General features: G+C 41.7%; 4 protein-coding genes and 2 non-coding genes across 14 annotated transcripts; 2 read left to right on the top strand and 4 right to left on the bottom strand.

Moving 5' to 3' along the window:
• Positions 1-1,692: 1,692 nt before the first annotated feature.
• fignl1 (fidgetin-like 1) lies at positions 1,693-4,456 on the bottom strand. Of its 6 annotated transcripts, none has more exons than XM_088385224.1 (2): positions 4,326-4,456; positions 1,693-3,732 (listed from the first exon to the last, which is right to left on the bottom strand). In XM_088385224.1, the coding sequence occupies exon 2, from the start codon at positions 3,671-3,673 to the stop codon at positions 1,757-1,759; it is 1,917 nt and encodes a 638-aa protein (XP_088241350.1). In that variant the 5' UTR covers positions 3,674-3,732; positions 4,326-4,456; the 3' UTR covers positions 1,693-1,756. The 6 variants fall into 6 exon arrangements, with proteins under 6 accessions (XP_088241350.1, XP_088241352.1, XP_088241353.1 ...); XM_088385226.1 differs by having other exon boundaries at positions 1,693-3,690; positions 4,326-4,449; XM_088385227.1 differs by lacking the exon at positions 4,326-4,456 and adding an exon at positions 4,042-4,107 and having other exon boundaries at positions 1,693-3,690.
• Positions 4,457-4,623: 167 nt separating this feature from the next.
• Positions 4,624-8,622, top strand: ttl (tubulin tyrosine ligase). Of its 3 annotated transcripts, XM_088385229.1 has the most exons (9): positions 4,624-4,958; positions 5,071-5,168; positions 5,246-5,402; positions 5,627-5,705; positions 5,829-6,061; positions 6,274-6,409; positions 6,480-6,749; positions 7,037-7,180; positions 7,309-8,622. In XM_088385229.1, exons 2-9 carry the CDS (start codon positions 5,109-5,111, stop codon positions 7,499-7,501), a joined length of 1,272 nt encoding a protein of 423 aa, XP_088241355.1. In that variant the 5' UTR covers positions 4,624-4,958; positions 5,071-5,108; the 3' UTR covers positions 7,502-8,622. The 3 variants fall into 3 exon arrangements, with proteins under 3 accessions (XP_088241355.1, XP_088241357.1, XP_088241356.1); XM_088385231.1 differs by having other exon boundaries at positions 4,629-4,958; positions 5,071-5,402; XM_088385230.1 differs by having other exon boundaries at positions 4,629-5,402.
• Positions 8,623-8,852: 230 nt separating this feature from the next.
• Positions 8,853-9,151, top strand: LOC148393103 (signal recognition particle RNA). The gene has a single exon (XR_015860644.1).
• A 431-nt stretch (positions 9,152-9,582) lies between these two features.
• LOC148393104 (signal recognition particle RNA) lies at positions 9,583-9,881 on the bottom strand. Its single transcript, XR_015860642.1, has one exon.
• Positions 9,882-10,120: 239 nt separating this feature from the next.
• On the bottom strand, positions 10,121-13,079 carry LOC148393105 (homeodomain-interacting protein kinase 1-like). Of its 2 annotated transcripts, none has more exons than XM_088385681.1 (9): positions 12,951-13,079; positions 12,665-12,861; positions 12,399-12,590; positions 12,084-12,265; positions 11,712-11,835; positions 11,519-11,629; positions 11,374-11,457; positions 10,860-11,035; positions 10,121-10,683 (listed from the first exon to the last, which is right to left on the bottom strand). In XM_088385681.1, the coding sequence occupies exons 1-9, from the start codon at positions 13,069-13,071 to the stop codon at positions 10,344-10,346; spliced, it is 1,527 nt and encodes a 508-aa protein (XP_088241807.1). In that variant the 5' UTR covers positions 13,072-13,079; the 3' UTR covers positions 10,121-10,343. The 2 variants fall into 2 exon arrangements, with proteins under 2 accessions (XP_088241807.1, XP_088241806.1); XM_088385680.1 differs by having other exon boundaries at positions 10,860-11,038.
• nanp (N-acetylneuraminic acid phosphatase) lies at positions 12,977-14,452 on the bottom strand. The gene is made up of 2 exons (XM_088385682.1): positions 14,286-14,452; positions 12,977-14,094 (listed from the first exon to the last, which is right to left on the bottom strand). The coding sequence occupies exons 1-2, from the start codon at positions 14,373-14,375 to the stop codon at positions 13,453-13,455; spliced, it is 732 nt and encodes a 243-aa protein (XP_088241808.1). The 5' UTR covers positions 14,376-14,452; the 3' UTR covers positions 12,977-13,452.
• Between the last annotated feature and the right edge of the window lie 456 nt (positions 14,453-14,908).

The raw sequence follows: 14,908 nt of genomic DNA on the forward strand, positions 1-14,908 counted from the left end.
AGATACATGGACTGAAGTAATAAATTAGGCTTTACAGTAAACAAAAAACATTCTGGTAAATTTTGATGATGCCTAAATCTTTATTTTGTACTTACAAATGCTTACTAGTGTATCTATATTTGAATTACTGGTAGCTTTGAGTGGTTTTTACTTCCTTTAGTGTGAACGTGCTTCTGCTGGCTACACACACACACACACACGCACACAAGCATTGTGTCCCATTAATGCGATGTGACAGGAAGGCATTAAATGTTGACATTGCAAATTTGTTCACCATTTTCACCTTGCTTCTTGAGATGTGTCTCTGACAGGGGGACACGTGTACACAAGTAGACTCGACTCTCTTTATATATAAAAAAAAAAAAAAGCAATTCGATTCAGGTTATACCGTCTTTGTTGTACAAGCACTAAACAAAGAATAAGAGAGATCGAGTCTTAAGGTTTGGGGAGGGAAATTCAAATTAGTGTTGTGGTTAAGTTTCCAAATATTTTGTGTTGAACTTGTGACCAAAAATGAAATATAAATTATTTTTAAAAAATGAAATATAAAATATATACTATGTAAAATAAAATATATAGTTTCATTACTGTCTCTTTATTCTAAATATTGATCACTTAAAAAAAAAAAATCTCAGTCTTAGAATGTCAGTGGTTAAAATATTAAATTGACAAAAGGCATTTGTTGAAAAACTTAAGCCATTAATTCAAACGGTGTGCAATATGCAAAAACAATCTCAGATTCGACTGGCCACAGTAGAAATTAAGAAAACAAGCTAACACCATATGTCACCGTTTGGAGTCCATACTCAGTGGATCCCAGGCAGCACCAGAGAAATTCTGTGCATCTGTCCTAGTCCAGCTGTGAGGAGTCCCCCGTGATGCCAACTGGGAGGCGGGGGTGTTGACCACCGTCGCACGCTGGCCAAACCAACAAAGTTTAAATACAGTGGCCAGCCGCACAAGTCTTAAATATTTATGAGGGACGTGACAAAAAGATGAAAAATAAATGAATGTCTTTTTTTCATGGCCTTCCAGATTTGCAAAGATCATTTCATTAAAATTACATGATAATTTCATTTCATGTGTGCACTCTATAAGTGTCCCCTTCCAGAGGGGCGTGCGTGTGACCGACCGACCAGGCTATTGGCTCATAACACTTCATCAGATTGTGCTCACATTCACTTTCTTCAGACTGCTGTCCAGGAAGGTGGGAGGAATCATGTGAGTCACTCACTCTGAATATTGTGGAACACTTGCTCACTGAGCGGAATGTTAGCAGCAACCAATCAGCCGGCCTGTGCTGCTATCTTCATCGATGACAGGAAGAGAGGAACGCAAGAGGACAGTTTTTAGGATGGCGAATTTCTTACGCAACTTCCGTGGACATGATTAACACATCCATCTTTTGGAGTGTGTTACCGGTGTCACACAGATGCATGAGGCAAAGACTCATGACACAATACACTGATTTGTTTCATACGTATTTCTGTGTAGGCCTACTGTGCTGTAAATGGTTTTATGTTGTTATATTTTAGAAAACATTGCAATAGTTTTACATTGGAACATTTGTGACTATAGCCACTTAAGTAGTTCAGGAAAAAAATGGAAATAAACCGAAACAGCAACATGTGCACTTTGCTTAGTAACCAGGGAAAGAATATTTGTCCAACTGTCCGATGAAGTGAAACAAAATCCAAGCCACTTGTAAGCTTTAATGAAAGGTGTATTTATTTAATATTTTTTTTTGCTAAGGCCATCATCGACCACTTCCAAATGTCTTATTCCACTCCTCATACAGCTCCAGGTCCTTGGATGAGACGCTGGGTCGCACGGTCTTCAGAGCGTCTTGGAAGTCGCTGTAGAGGATTGGCCGTACCTGATCCGCCGTGATGGTGGCGATGTCGTCGAGCTGAATGCTGCGAATGGGTCCCAGGGCCGCCTCTCGGCACAGTTGTGTCATGTCTGCCCCGGAGAAGCCGTCTGTGTTGGCGACGATGCGTTCCAGTTCTTCGGCTATCAGCTGGTTCTTCTCTCGAGACATGAGGTTGGTGACTATCTGCTGCCGGGCGGGGCCCTCGGGGAGGGGGATGTACAACCTCTTGGCCAGGCGACGACGGGCAGCCTCGTCTATTTCCTGAGGTCGGTTGGTGGCCCCCACCACCAGGATGCGGTCTTCTGCTGCCGTGGTGGCGCCATCCAGCTGAACCAGAAACTCCGTCTTGATTCTGCGTGACGAATCGTGCTCCCCGTCAGTCCGCTGGGACAACAGCGAGTCGATTTCATCGATGAAAATGACAGCGGGCTGGTGACAGCGGGCGATGGCAAACAAGGCCCGCACCATTTTTTCACCTTCACCCACCCATTTGGATGTGAGTGATGACGCGCTGATGCTGAAGAACGTCGCTCCTGACTGGCAGGCGATGCATTTGCCTATCAACGTCTTCCCGGTCCCCGGGGGTCCAAACAGGAGTATTCCCTTAGGTGGACCCCGAAGGCCTGTAAATATGTCAGGTCTCAACATTGGCCAAACAACAATCTCCTTAATGGTGGTCTTAGCAAACTCCAGGCCTGCTATGTCATCCCACACCACAGGAGGGCCGTGGTCCATGATCTCACTCATGATCAATTCCACTATCTTTGGCTCAAAGTTTTTCAGTCGTTCATCCAGAATCTGAGGTTGCTGATTCGAGTTGGGTCTTGAAGCACCCTCCTCTTCGCCCTGCCGCGGCATAGGAGACACAAATTTAGAAAAAGCCCCTCGAGGCCTGTTGGCTCCCAGGGATTTTTTCACAGGTGCTACAGCGGCAGACGTTGCTCCTCTTTGGGGCTGATTGGAATGTTTCTTGTGTTGGTCCACAATGAGTTGCTCACGGGCCGATTTAAAATTACATGGAGGTCTTAAGTCAGCCCCTGCTTGCGTCCCACTGCCTTCACTTGCATCATTGTAAAAATTCTTCCGTTTTGATGGATTGGAGGTAGAAAATAAACTGGATTGATAGTTGCTCCCAGCAGGCCGCCCGTTGCTCTGAGGGGGCCCTGACGAAGAATGACTAAACACCGGCTGGACTCTTGTGTTTGAACTGGAAGATGAGTAGATATTATCTAACATTCCCTCAGTCGTTTTAGGTCTATCTACAGAAAGAGTGGCAGTGTTATCAACCTCTACTTTGGCTTGTGGTGGCCAATTAGTTTTGAAGGCCGTGCCTTCTGACTTGCCAGCAGCAGTGGAAGCAGACAAGGAGCTGCTGATGCTGCTGCTGTCTTGTCCAACAGATATGCTAACATCTGCTGGTGCCACGAGGGAGCCTTCTCCCCCTGCCCTTGCTCGAATCATATTCTGCACGCAGGGCAAGTCAAGCACATGTTCCACAGTGAGGGACGATTCCCATTTGTCGCTGTGGTTCTTCTGATTGCGGGCCAGATGAAGCGCGCTCTCTGCATAGTTGTTAAGCCCCGTGCGAGGGTCATCCGAGTCCAGCACTGCGGCATAACGCTCGGAGTAGGTCCTGAGCAGGTTGCCTGTGGCGGCCTCTGAGAGGTGGGAACTTGCCCATGCATACTGAATCGAAAGGATGTGGGCCCGGTAGGCATCGGCCGTCTGTTCAGGTGTACAATTGCCAGATGAAATGTCAAAGGACCTCCTTTGCCATTCGTCCAGGTGTGCACCACTCATGCCTGGGCTGTTCCAGCCTGGTGAAGAAGATGGGGCAAAAGTGATGAAAAATGCAAAACCTGTGCAAAAAAAACATGGTTACATGTAACCTGCAGCTTTATGATACTGCAAACATAATGTAAAAATGTAGCAAGCGCTGCTCTGCATTTGATTTCTTTCAGATTATTTAAACTATGAATTGACAGGTTGTATACATAAATACACGATGGCACGTACAATCTACACGGTGACTTAAAAGGCATGCAACGCAAAGCTAGCAAATAAGCGTCTTGCTTACTATTGACGGTATGCTCTCACGACTTTGTTACGAAATATAATTGTCAGACAAGCGAGTATCACGCGTACGAAACGTACGGTTCCAAACGTACGTTTGCAAAACTATTTGTTCCCGCCGCCATTTATTTCCTGTACCGCCCAACTTCCGGTCGCGTTGAATATTTTTGTTTTTTTCCAAACCGACAGTAAACGCTAAACAACACTATTTAATGGGAAAATTATGTAAAAAAAAAAATAATCGAAGATGCGGAAAGTTGGTACTCGCCCCACAAACACACACATATGTCGAAACTTTAAGCATCACCTCGAGGAAGCACAAACACTTCATCACCCAGACTAATTTACTCACAATCAATACATAATTTTGTACACTTACCAAAGCGCTCGAAATCTCAAACTTGTTTTGAAGTTACAATCACCGTTGCCGTCTGTTTCCGGAAATCTGTAGTGCCATCTTGTGTTGGAAAGAGCATAAAGCATTTTTAAATGTTCTTTACCCCTTTCCCATTGCATTCTGGGAAATGAAGTGTATAGAACGTCAAACATCCGCTTTTAAACTAACCAACGAAGAATATTCTTTTGAAAAAACGTCATATATGTTTGTAAATGTTTCATACATCACTTTTAGTATATTTATAAGATTTATACCAAAGTTTTTCTTGCACTTAAGGATTTTAAGTGCAAGTACACAAACTACACTAACCATAACCGAGCGAGCTTTAATCCATCAAGAGGAGACAGCTTCAGAATGAGAACGCATGTCGTTGTTGAGTAAATAAACAGTATTTTAGATAGCCTGTACAGAAATAGCCATTTAGTCGGATTTCGTCGTTTCTAATTATTTGTTCAGGATTGCATCATGTTAAAAATTAAATCGGACAATTTAGCAGCAGTCTATTGAGTCAAAAACCGGATGCTGACAGGCCCATACAGTGGCCAAGTCCGTGGAACTGCTGTCTGCTCCCAGCAGACCCATGTTACAGGACACTTCTGGGGCGATGCCTATTGAGTAAAAAAAACATTTTTATTTTATTTTTTTGCATGTACAGTGATAACGGTTTGTTGTAATGTAGTATCGACATGTCCGCATTTAGCAGTGATCTTCTGGCTCTGTTGTGAAGTGAACGTTTGGACTGGATATGACTGACTCATCATCACCATGGCCCGGTCAGAGGAGATAACGCTTGACCCTCGATGTGCTGCTCTGCCTACCAGACAAGTAACTCTCTAGCAAGAAAAGTTGTTTAGGTTCACAATTTTCGTATTTCCATCCAATCGTGGGACATGGCCTCGCAGATGTACACTTTTGTTACCCGGGACGACAACAGCACCGTTTATGCAGAAGTTTCCAAAATCCTCCTTTCTACTGGGCAGTGGAAGAGGTTGAAAAGAGACAATCCCAGATTTAATTTGATGCTCGGTGAACGGAACAGACTACCGTATGGCCGTCTAGGTAATGTATGGTTTTTTCTTTCTTCATGCTGAAAATGGAATCTGCATGCGCTACATCTGTTGTCCACCCATCCACCCACGAGACAGCTGCAGTGACTGCGTAGGGCTGCAAGCCCTTGCGTCGTGTGGAGGATCTGTGATTCCACCCATGCACCTCAGTTAATGTGCAATTTTGTTGACATTCCGCCCTTTCTGATCATCTTTTTTCGCGGGACTTTCCTTTAGGTCATGAACCAGGACTGGTGCAACTGGTCAATTACTACAGAGGGGCAGACAAGCTTTGCAGGAAGGCGTCTTTAGTCAAGTATGTCGCCTATATATTATTTCATTCATTTGCCTTGTTGACGTTACCATTGTGTTTTGTTCCGCTAATGAATTATTCAAAGGATTTACATTAGCTAATCGTCAACTACCTTTAAATCATCAGGCTAATAAAGACCAGCCCAGAGCTCTCTGATTCGCCCAACTGGTTCCCGGAATCCTACATCATTTATCCCACCAACCTCAACACTCCTGTGGCTCCTGCTACAAATGGCCTCAGCCATCTGAAGAGCAATCCTAAGACGGACGAGCGAGAAGTTTTCCTGGCTTCCTATCATTCCAAAAAAGAAAGTGGAGAGGGGACAGTGTGGATCGCCAAGTCATCTGCTGGAGCTAAAGGTGGAATATATACGACACATTTTGTCTGGCACAATCTTATCAGTACTCTATAAATCTATTGTAAAATAGGCTTCGAATCCACCAAAAGAATCTTAATGCTCAACTAACTTGCTCCTCATCAGCTATATTTGACTGCTAACTAGCTATCATAGCTTAAATCTTTCCTTCTACTATTGACAGGCAGTTCAGAAGAACTTTTTTTCTTCCAACAGGTGCCGGTATTCTGATATCGCACGATGCTAACCAACTACTGGACTACATTGACAATCAAGGACAGGTTCATGTTATTCAGAAATACCTGGAGAAACCTTTACTTCTGCAGCCAGGGCATCGGAAATTTGACATCAGGCAAGTCGTTAATAAAACTCGCAGAGTCTTCATTACTCCACACTAATCATTTCTGATCTGGTTTTACTAGGAGCTGGGTCCTCGTGGACCACCATTACAACATCTATTTGTATCGAGAGGGCGTGCTGCGGACTTCCTCGGAGCCGTACAACAGCTCGGACCTCCAGGACATGACCAGCCACCTGACTAACCACTGCATCCAGGAGGAGTACTCCCAGAACTACGGGCGCTATGAGGAAGGAAACGAGATGTTCTTTGACGAGTTTCGTCTGTACCTGCTCAACACTCATAATGTCACCTTGGAGTCCACCATATTACCTCAGATCAAACAAATCATCAAGTAGGTCTTATTGTATTGCCTTCATGACTTTGGATTGTGTAAGCGTTGGTCATTTAACCTCTGTGATTGACACATGGAATGGAAAATGCTGTAGGCTGATTACACAAATCGTTAAGACTAAATCATTAATTTGGTGTTCAGGCAGCGAGGTTGTCAATTTCGAAAGAGACTGGTCGCTTTAACTTGTTTTTTAAAATACTGAATGTATTGGTTAATAAGTAGGCAAATGAGATTTGCAATTTGCCTGTAATGCCCATTTCTGAATAGAAAATGAACGTTTTTTCCAGGAGCTGTCTGTCATGCATCGAACCGGCGATCAGCACCAAGCATCTCTCCTACCAGAGCTTCCAGCTGTTTGGATTTGACTTCATGGTGGATGTAAACTTCAAAGTGTGGCTCATCGAGATCAACGGAGCACCAGCTTGTGCACAGTCAGTAGCAACACGTATTGGCAGAAAAATGCATTTTCACGTTGCTTTGGTGTAGTTTCACTCGATTCAACATGCTTTTTACTTTTACATTACTCATATAATTTCAACTTGGTATGTCGCTCCTCTAGAAAGCTGTACCCGGAACTGTGTCAAGGGATAGTGGATGTGGCCATTTCCAGTGTCTTCACCCTGAACAATAGTGGCGACGCCTCATCGTCTTCGCCTTATTCTTCCTCTCCATCCACCCTGTTCTCCACCAACGTTTGCTCCTCCCCCAAACTGAGAGGACCGCTTCACGTCGGCCCTTTTACCCGACTTTAAGCACAAGGCAAATCCATTGCTGGGAGGAGCATCAATTGTATTCTGAGCATTTATCGTACCTCATCTTTTCCGCATGCGTGTATTTGATCTACAGATGGTGTACTGTATTTGTTTTATCTTAAGAACGAAACAAAAAACTTTCCGTGAGTGTACATTAGGGACCGTAATTCATCCTTTCCTCCCCTGATAGATAGTTGGGGGTTTTGGGGAAAGTGTAGATGCTCAAGATGAAACTTGTGCCTTACATTTCCAGCCATGCAGCTGCTAACGTATCAACCCACTTACATTTCTCTGGAATTGTGTGAGGAGATTCACGTTAGCAATGAGAACGACTCAGTCGCCCATCAAGGTTATTGCAACTAGTAGAGCTCACACTAGCTCACTCACTTCTCTCACTAACAAATTATTAGTTTTAAACTAAGAAATTTTGTTGCTACGTCACTTTGCTGATTTCCTATTTTTAATCTATTTTAGGCGCTCATGTTCACGTCTGCTATTTTTTGAGTTATTGTTTCTTAGGTCAACAATGTATTTAAGTCTTTCAGCCTTTTTGTTTATTCTGTAGAATGGAGATTGGTATTTGGGACCCTTCATCCAGAATGTCTGGATCCGACTGGGTTATTTGTGGGAAACACTGTGTTGCAGATTTGTTCATAAATGATGAGATACAATGAATTCATTCTTGTATTATTGTAGTTGTCGAAAAGCTCTACCATGACAAGCTAAGCACAGAGAGGCTTTTAATTGTGTTTTTGATAATGAATTGGAAACTAATATGATTGCTGATTATTTTTGGATTTGTTTAGGAGAAACATTTTTATTTTTTGCATTGGGCAAAACGTGCCTTAGTCATCAAAACCTTAAATTTATGTGTTTTTTAAAATTGTGCATCCAGCCTGGTATGTTTATTTAACTGTTGTCTTAAGTTTTGGATTTCTTCATCCCAACCAAAGATGATATGCTGTATATTAAATCAATTGTCCAGTCTTGTGCTGTAATTTGAATGAACCAATGGAGTCATCTGAAATTGACTGTCGTAGGTGTGGTGATGTTTTTGTTTTTTAAATGTTGCATGGTAGTATGTTAAACTGTATTGCAAGAATAAAACTATGACCCTCGCATATGCCTCTGTCATTCTCAGAACTAAAAGATGCGGGACATTGAAGATCATGTGGTTTTGTAGGATTTAAATAATTTGAAAATGAGTAAAGCCTTATTGGTGCAAAAAAGAAGTGTATACAACATGAACTTATATTAAACAGCTCGTTTGGAACCACTAGGTGTCGCAATATTTCCCTTTGGTGACGTACATGCGTCGAAGCACAAAGCACTACTCGAGCTGATGTTCCTCGCCGGGTGTGGTGGCGCACGCCTGTAATCCAAGCTACTGGGAGGCTGAGGCTGGAGGATCGGTTGAGCTCAGGGGTTCTGAGCTGCAGCGGGCTATGTCGAGCGGGTGTCCGCGCTAAGTTCGGTATCGATATGGTGCTCCGGGGGGAGCCCGGGATCACCAGGTCGCCTAAGGCGGGGTGCACCGGCCCAGGTCGGAAACGGAGCAGGTCAAAGCCCCCGTATCGCCCAGTAGCGGGATCGCGCCTGTGAATAGTCCCTGCAGTGCAGCCTGAGTAATACAGCGAGACACAGTCTTTTATATCTTATTTCTCTTCACTAAAACGACATACAAGACTGAACGTGATATATTTACATAAATAAACCTTTTTGCGTTCCATTTCTTTTTTCACAAATGTCTGTTTTTGTATGTCCTACACTGCCTCCTACTGGAAAACAAACACAACTACACAGAATAAGGACCAAAACATGAAAACAAATGAATGAAAATTAAAATCGAAATAATACATTTGACGTCACTAGACAAAATGCACGAGGGAATGCATTAGTGCTTTTATAATGTGTGGAGAAAATATGTTGTTTCCTTGATAAGGTATACAATACCGTCTTTCGCCAGGAGGAGGCAGTATTTAGCAAACAAAACTATGCCTTGTAAGGAAAAACTTGAGCATTTGGAAGTTTGTGCAATGCGATAAAAACAATACCAGCTGTTGTTTACAGAGTTAAAGTATAAAAGGCTGCGTCTCGCTGTATTGCTCAGGCTGCACTGCAGGGACTATTCACAGGCGCGATCCTGCTACTGGGCGATACGGGGGCTTTGACCTGCTCCGTTTCCGACCTGGGCCGGTGCACCCCTCTTTAGGCGACCTGGTGATCCCGAGCTCCCCCGGGAGCACCATATCGATACCGAACTTAGCGCGGACACCCGCTCGACATAGCCCGCTGCAGCTCAGAACCCCTGAGCTCAACCGATCCTCCAGCCTCAGCCTCCCAGTAACTTGGATTACAGGTGTGCGCCACCACACCCGGCTAGGAACAGCAGCTCGAGGAGTGGCTTTAACTTCTACCTATGTGACGTCACCAAAGTGAAATATCGCGACATCTCGTGTTTCTAAACTATAATTTAAATTGAAGCTTGTGTACACTTTTCTTTTTTCAGTTTATATAGCCTACCGTGACTTCCGTTTTATAAACGTGAACTATACACAATTTATAATTTGAATTTCATACAAATTATGAAAACTCTTTATATAATAAGGTGACTGAAAATAGAAAAAATAATCATTTTATTTTTACTGTTGTCTCTTCTCATTAAGGTGCTGGAAGCTTTTGATTGAGGAAAACCAAGAACAAACAAGCAAAAGCAACTAAAAATGTTGGCAGTGGGAATTTCTTAAGTGGGGAAAGTTATGAAACATATTTTGTGCTCATGTATGTTTCCAAATTAAAATGGACTTGTCTACTTTCTTGTGCACGAGTCTGTTGTTCATGTTTACTTTCGAAACAGGATTCCGCAACCACTGCACACAAAAACTGGAATATTATCTGCGTTGTGCTTCTCCTGTACTGGGTCAAGTACATCTTGATCAATTTGTCCATCAGTCTGTATTGACTCCAAAACATCCTGCTCAATGTGTCCATCATCTACCGATGTTTTGTTCAAGGAGTCACTACTGCTCCATTGTCTCATATGTGCTACTCCATCAGAGGAGCATGTTGAGCGCAAAATGAGGTTGTAGGAAGCCTTGTCTTCATCCTCACTGTCTGAGATGAGCTCTTCTTCAAAACCTTCGATCGGGCAAACCAGCATCTGATCAAAAGCGTTGTCCACACTGAAAGAAAGCATGCAATCACAAATGCAGCTTTGCAACAAAAGAAATATTTGAACTATGAAATAATGGCGGTTATAGACACAGCTGTGGCAACAGAGGAGGCAAGGCCAAACCTTCTCCTTAAAATTTTTCTTTTTTTAGTATTTTTACGTTTACGTAATGATCAATCGACTTACTACGAGCTTGTGTGACTCTCATGAACCAGATGAGCCATTGAGACATAGCGATGCTTGAGAGCCTCCGCCGGAGCGATTCTTCTCTCAGCTTGAATGCTTAGAAGACTTTTTAGAAAGTTAACAAATTCATTTTGATCTTCAAATTCGCTGAACACCTCTTTTGTATCCTCTCGGCTCTGCTGAGTGTCAAACAAAGATGGCCGATCCAGTTATGGACTACAGTATGAAGAGCTCTTTTCTAAAACGAGAGCAACTGATTGATCAAAATGGACCTTGCCGTGTCATTGTATAAAAACTTTTTTTATTTTTTTTGATCTTTTATTGAACATGTTCACACTAAGGAAACAAGTTATTTTAAATGGCTAAAATTAGTATTTGTAAAACATCCAAGTCAATTTTCTGATCATATACAAAATCATCATCAACACAAGTTTGTAACATTTTGGAAAAGAGTTCTTCACATTCGAACATGTCATGTATTTGTTCTTTAGTTTAAAAAAAATGGAGCACTTACAGTTTTAATGGCATCCAGTGATTTTAATCGTATCTTCCATGTTTTTGTCGCTTCTCCGTTTGAAAGTTTATATTCGTCTGGAGTCTAAAGGGAAAAAAAATATTCAAACAGAAAATCTAAATTCAAAACAGTTGTGCATTATTACCTTTAGCTTCCACTGTTCAAAGTTCAAGTGGGTAAAATACTTTTGGCTGTATTTGCCTGCAAGGAGGAGCGAATCAGGTGGCTGCCCTCGTATTTGCACGATGGTTTTCATCTTGGGAGAGAGAAATAACATGCTGGATGTCACTCTCTTACTTTATAACTTTACAGTATGTTAATCCTTCCGTCTTATTTACCATCTGGTACTCGCAATTTGTTGCAAAAAGGTGCTGGCCAATGTGCAAAAAAGTCAAAGCGCAACCAAGTCCCCACATGTCCACTTGCTCAGAGAATGGGAGGCCAAGAGTAACCTCGGGTGCTCTGTTTGTAAAAAGAGCAGAAAGAAAAGTACATTTGAATATCATCTTTGGCAAATGTTAAAAAAAAATATCCAGTGGAACCTCTAAAGTGGAATAATCTGAGATTTCAAAGTTAAAAAGTTGACTCCAGGATGTTTTTTTTTTTCTATTATTGCTACGATGATGGCTTTTTAAAATATTGTATATAAAAATAAAAAAATCAACCAGTTGACCTAAGAGGTAAGAAACTGCAAGAAGAATGAACCCTACCGGTACCCCATAGGCTGTATGATCATTCCAAGGGTGACTGCAGAGGTCTGGATGGAGCAGCCAAAATCGATTAACTTAACCCTGAATGGCTCACATGAATGATTCACCAGCATGATGTTGTCAGGCTTCAAGTCAGCGTGAATGATTTGGATACCTTTCAGAGCCTCAAAGGCCGTAAGCAACTGCATGATAATAATAAGAAAAATAACTCACATGTAATCTTTGGACAGGTCATACAATTATTATATTTTTAACTTAATTATGTAAAAAAAAATCATGATATGATTCGACACATCTCTGAAATGATAACATTACCTGATGTGCAATCGGCCGTATCTCACTGACAGACAACGGCTTCTTTCGTTTCTTGACAACAAAATCGAAAAGACTCATGTCGAGCATTTCAAAAGCCAAACATGTATAGCCTTCATGCTCAAAGTTTTCAATAAACTTCACAATGCTCTTTTTGACCGGGTCCAGAACACTCACTATCTCAAGCATTTTGATCTACGGAGAAAACGACACAAATGAGTGACACCGGAGTTCTTCATCAGGTAATAGATGGTGTTTCTTTTTTATACCTCCATTTTGGATATCACATTTGACTTGGTTTTAAGGACTTTGAGGGCTACGGTCTGTGACGTGTCTAAGTTTACACACTGGGCAACTTTACCAAAGCTTCCTTCACCGATTACGTCTTTAAGCAGGTAGGTACTTGTGTTACTACTTAGGATGTTAGATTGTAGCTTTTCAAACGGTTCTGTTTTTTTCTTCTGATCTGCAAATGACAATAAATGTATCAATTAGAGCGAGCACGCAAAGGTCACGCAGTGATTACTTGCTGACACCCGATGCTGAATCACCTACCACCGGTTTCACTTGAGTGTTGAATCTTTGAGTTTACGCCCATTGCCATATTTATTATAATTAAACATAAAAATATAATTGCACAGTTCCCTTGTGTCAAGACATGCACTTTCAACACCATAACGACTCTATGATGTCAGGCCATGTGACTGTGGATGTGACGTCATAATCTATGATGACGCTTACAAGTGTAATGTGCGTGTTGTCATTTAAAAAAAAAAAAATCTAGGAAGTTCCTAGATTTCTAGGAAAATCTAGGAAGTTCCTATCCACTACCAACACGTTTGTGATGCACAGTAAGTACAACAAATAAAAAAAAAGCCATTATTATTAGAGGTGCATGTATCTTCCTATGTGTTAGTGTTGCAAATGCATTTAAAATACATTGATGACATTTTTAGCAATTGATCAAGATTTTAATTCACAATCTCATCCTTGACCCCTCCCAAAAAAAAGATAAAATACAGGGATTAAAATTTAGTGTTTATATCGGCTGTTGCCCCTAATTTAGTTGTGCCAAAATGTCTTCCAGGTCTAATACGGTAGAAAGTGTATAGTCAGGTGTCACTGAACCAACAGGTACAGCATCACCTGCATTGTTAATCCAAACTGTAGCACGTACATGTGCATTGAACCCTCCCTGGATGTCAGTGTCCAGTGAGTCTCCAACCATGATACAGTCCTGGGCTTCCACCTGCAGAAGGTCAAAACACAGTCTAAAGATGGAAGGGTGAGGTTTCTGCTCTGCATAATCTCCCCCGACTACAATTTTATCGAAAAAGCCTTCGCAAGCAGCCGCCTCCACTTTCTCCTTTTGTGTTTGAGAATGCCCGTTGGTCAGGAGAAGCAGCTTGTATTTCTTTCTAAATTGTTTCAGAAGACTGGAGATCTCAGGGGACAGACGAATCAGCTCCAGTCGACTCTTTTTCCATAGGTCGTAGCACTGAGCTGCCAAGGAAGGTGTTGAACAACTGTCCACACATTCCTTGATGCTCTCTTCCCAGTGACCCTCTCGAACTTCATCTATAGATCTGCCAGCTGAAGGGTCAAACTTTTCGTGGTGAAGTTTCTGCTTGAACTTGTCACAAATCTTGCTGATGACGTCATCATCAAGCTCCAGTGAGCTCTTCAAAAGTTCATAGGTCTGTAAAAGTCAGAGTATTTCAATTGCAACGTGCAAGTCAACTACAAAAATGACCATAAATTAAATATTTTTGAGAACACATTTTCAAAGTAGTTGCAAGTGTAATTTGGCAGCGATGGTGTTATTGTGAACCCATCCGTTGCTTGCATTGGCATTTAATCAAGAATATACTTTTAGTAGGAGAATACCACCTTTTGCATCGCAAATTGAGTCGCGCGATTAGTTTCGATAAGCGTGTTGTCCAAATCAAACAATATAGCCTTTATAGGGACACCGTCCATTGCTGATACAACAAGAACACGGAAGGAAGCTTGAGTGAGTTGCGGAAGTAACTGCGCCTATAAACGCTACGCATACTGGGAATTGTAGTTCATGTGTAAATAAAGCGCACTTTCAATTTACATCCACTTGAGGGCGTTAATACACCAAAATGGCTATTATCCATGATTCAATCGCACTATCCTTTTTAAATCAATTATTACAACACGTATTGGTATTATAGTGTCAACACAATCACAGATTGGGCTACAGTTGCTAAATAAAAATATTATGCAGCTGTATATATCCAAAATGTAGGTGGTAGTTTAAATCTTAATCTACGAGTTAGGAAAATAAAAAAAAAAAACCCATCAGATTAGAGGATATTTCCAATTTTAAAATTCCCTGAATAGTAGATGAATACTTTTATTATTATTTATTATTATTATAATTATTGATGGAATTATTTGGTTTAAAAAGTTGATCAAAGCAGAACATTTTATGATTTAGATTTTTCAAAGTAGGCACCTTTTGCTCAGATGACAGCTTTGCACAG

The sequence above is a fragment of the Syngnathus floridae genome, chromosome 9, assembly GCF_059516105.1.
Source record: "Syngnathus floridae isolate MCC-2025c chromosome 9, RoL_Sflo_1.0, whole genome shotgun sequence".
Taxonomy (NCBI): Eukaryota; Metazoa; Chordata; class Actinopteri; order Syngnathiformes; family Syngnathidae; genus Syngnathus; species Syngnathus floridae.

Coding starts and splice junctions, on each gene's coding strand:
- fignl1 (XM_088385224.1), bottom strand. CDS start 3,673: ATGAGTGGTGCACACCTGGACGAATGGCAAAGGAGGTCCTTTGACATT.
- ttl (XM_088385229.1), top strand. CDS start 5,109: ATGGCCCGGTCAGAGGAGATAACGCTTGACCCTCGATGTGCTGCTCTG. Junction 5,169..5,245: donor CTGCTCTGCCTACCAGACAA/GTAACTCTCTAG, acceptor ATGGCCTCGCAG/ATGTACACTTTTGTTACCCG. Junction 7,181..7,308: donor GGAGCACCAGCTTGTGCACA/GTCAGTAGCAAC, acceptor TCGCTCCTCTAG/AAAGCTGTACCCGGAACTGT.
- LOC148393105 (XM_088385680.1), bottom strand. CDS start 13,071: ATGGTGTTGAAAGTGCATGTCTTGACACAAGGGAACTGTGCAATTATA. Junction 11,836..12,083: donor ATACAGCCTATGGGGTACCG/GTAGGGTTCATT, acceptor TTTTACAAACAG/AGCACCCGAGGTTACTCTTG. Junction 11,039..11,373: donor CACTGGATGCCATTAAAACT/GTAAGTGCTCCA, acceptor TTTGACACTCAG/CAGAGCCGAGAGGATACAAA.
- nanp (XM_088385682.1), bottom strand. CDS start 14,375: ATGGACGGTGTCCCTATAAAGGCTATATTGTTTGATTTGGACAACACG. Junction 14,095..14,285: donor CTCAATTTGCGATGCAAAAG/GTGGTATTCTCC, acceptor TGACTTTTACAG/ACCTATGAACTTTTGAAGAG.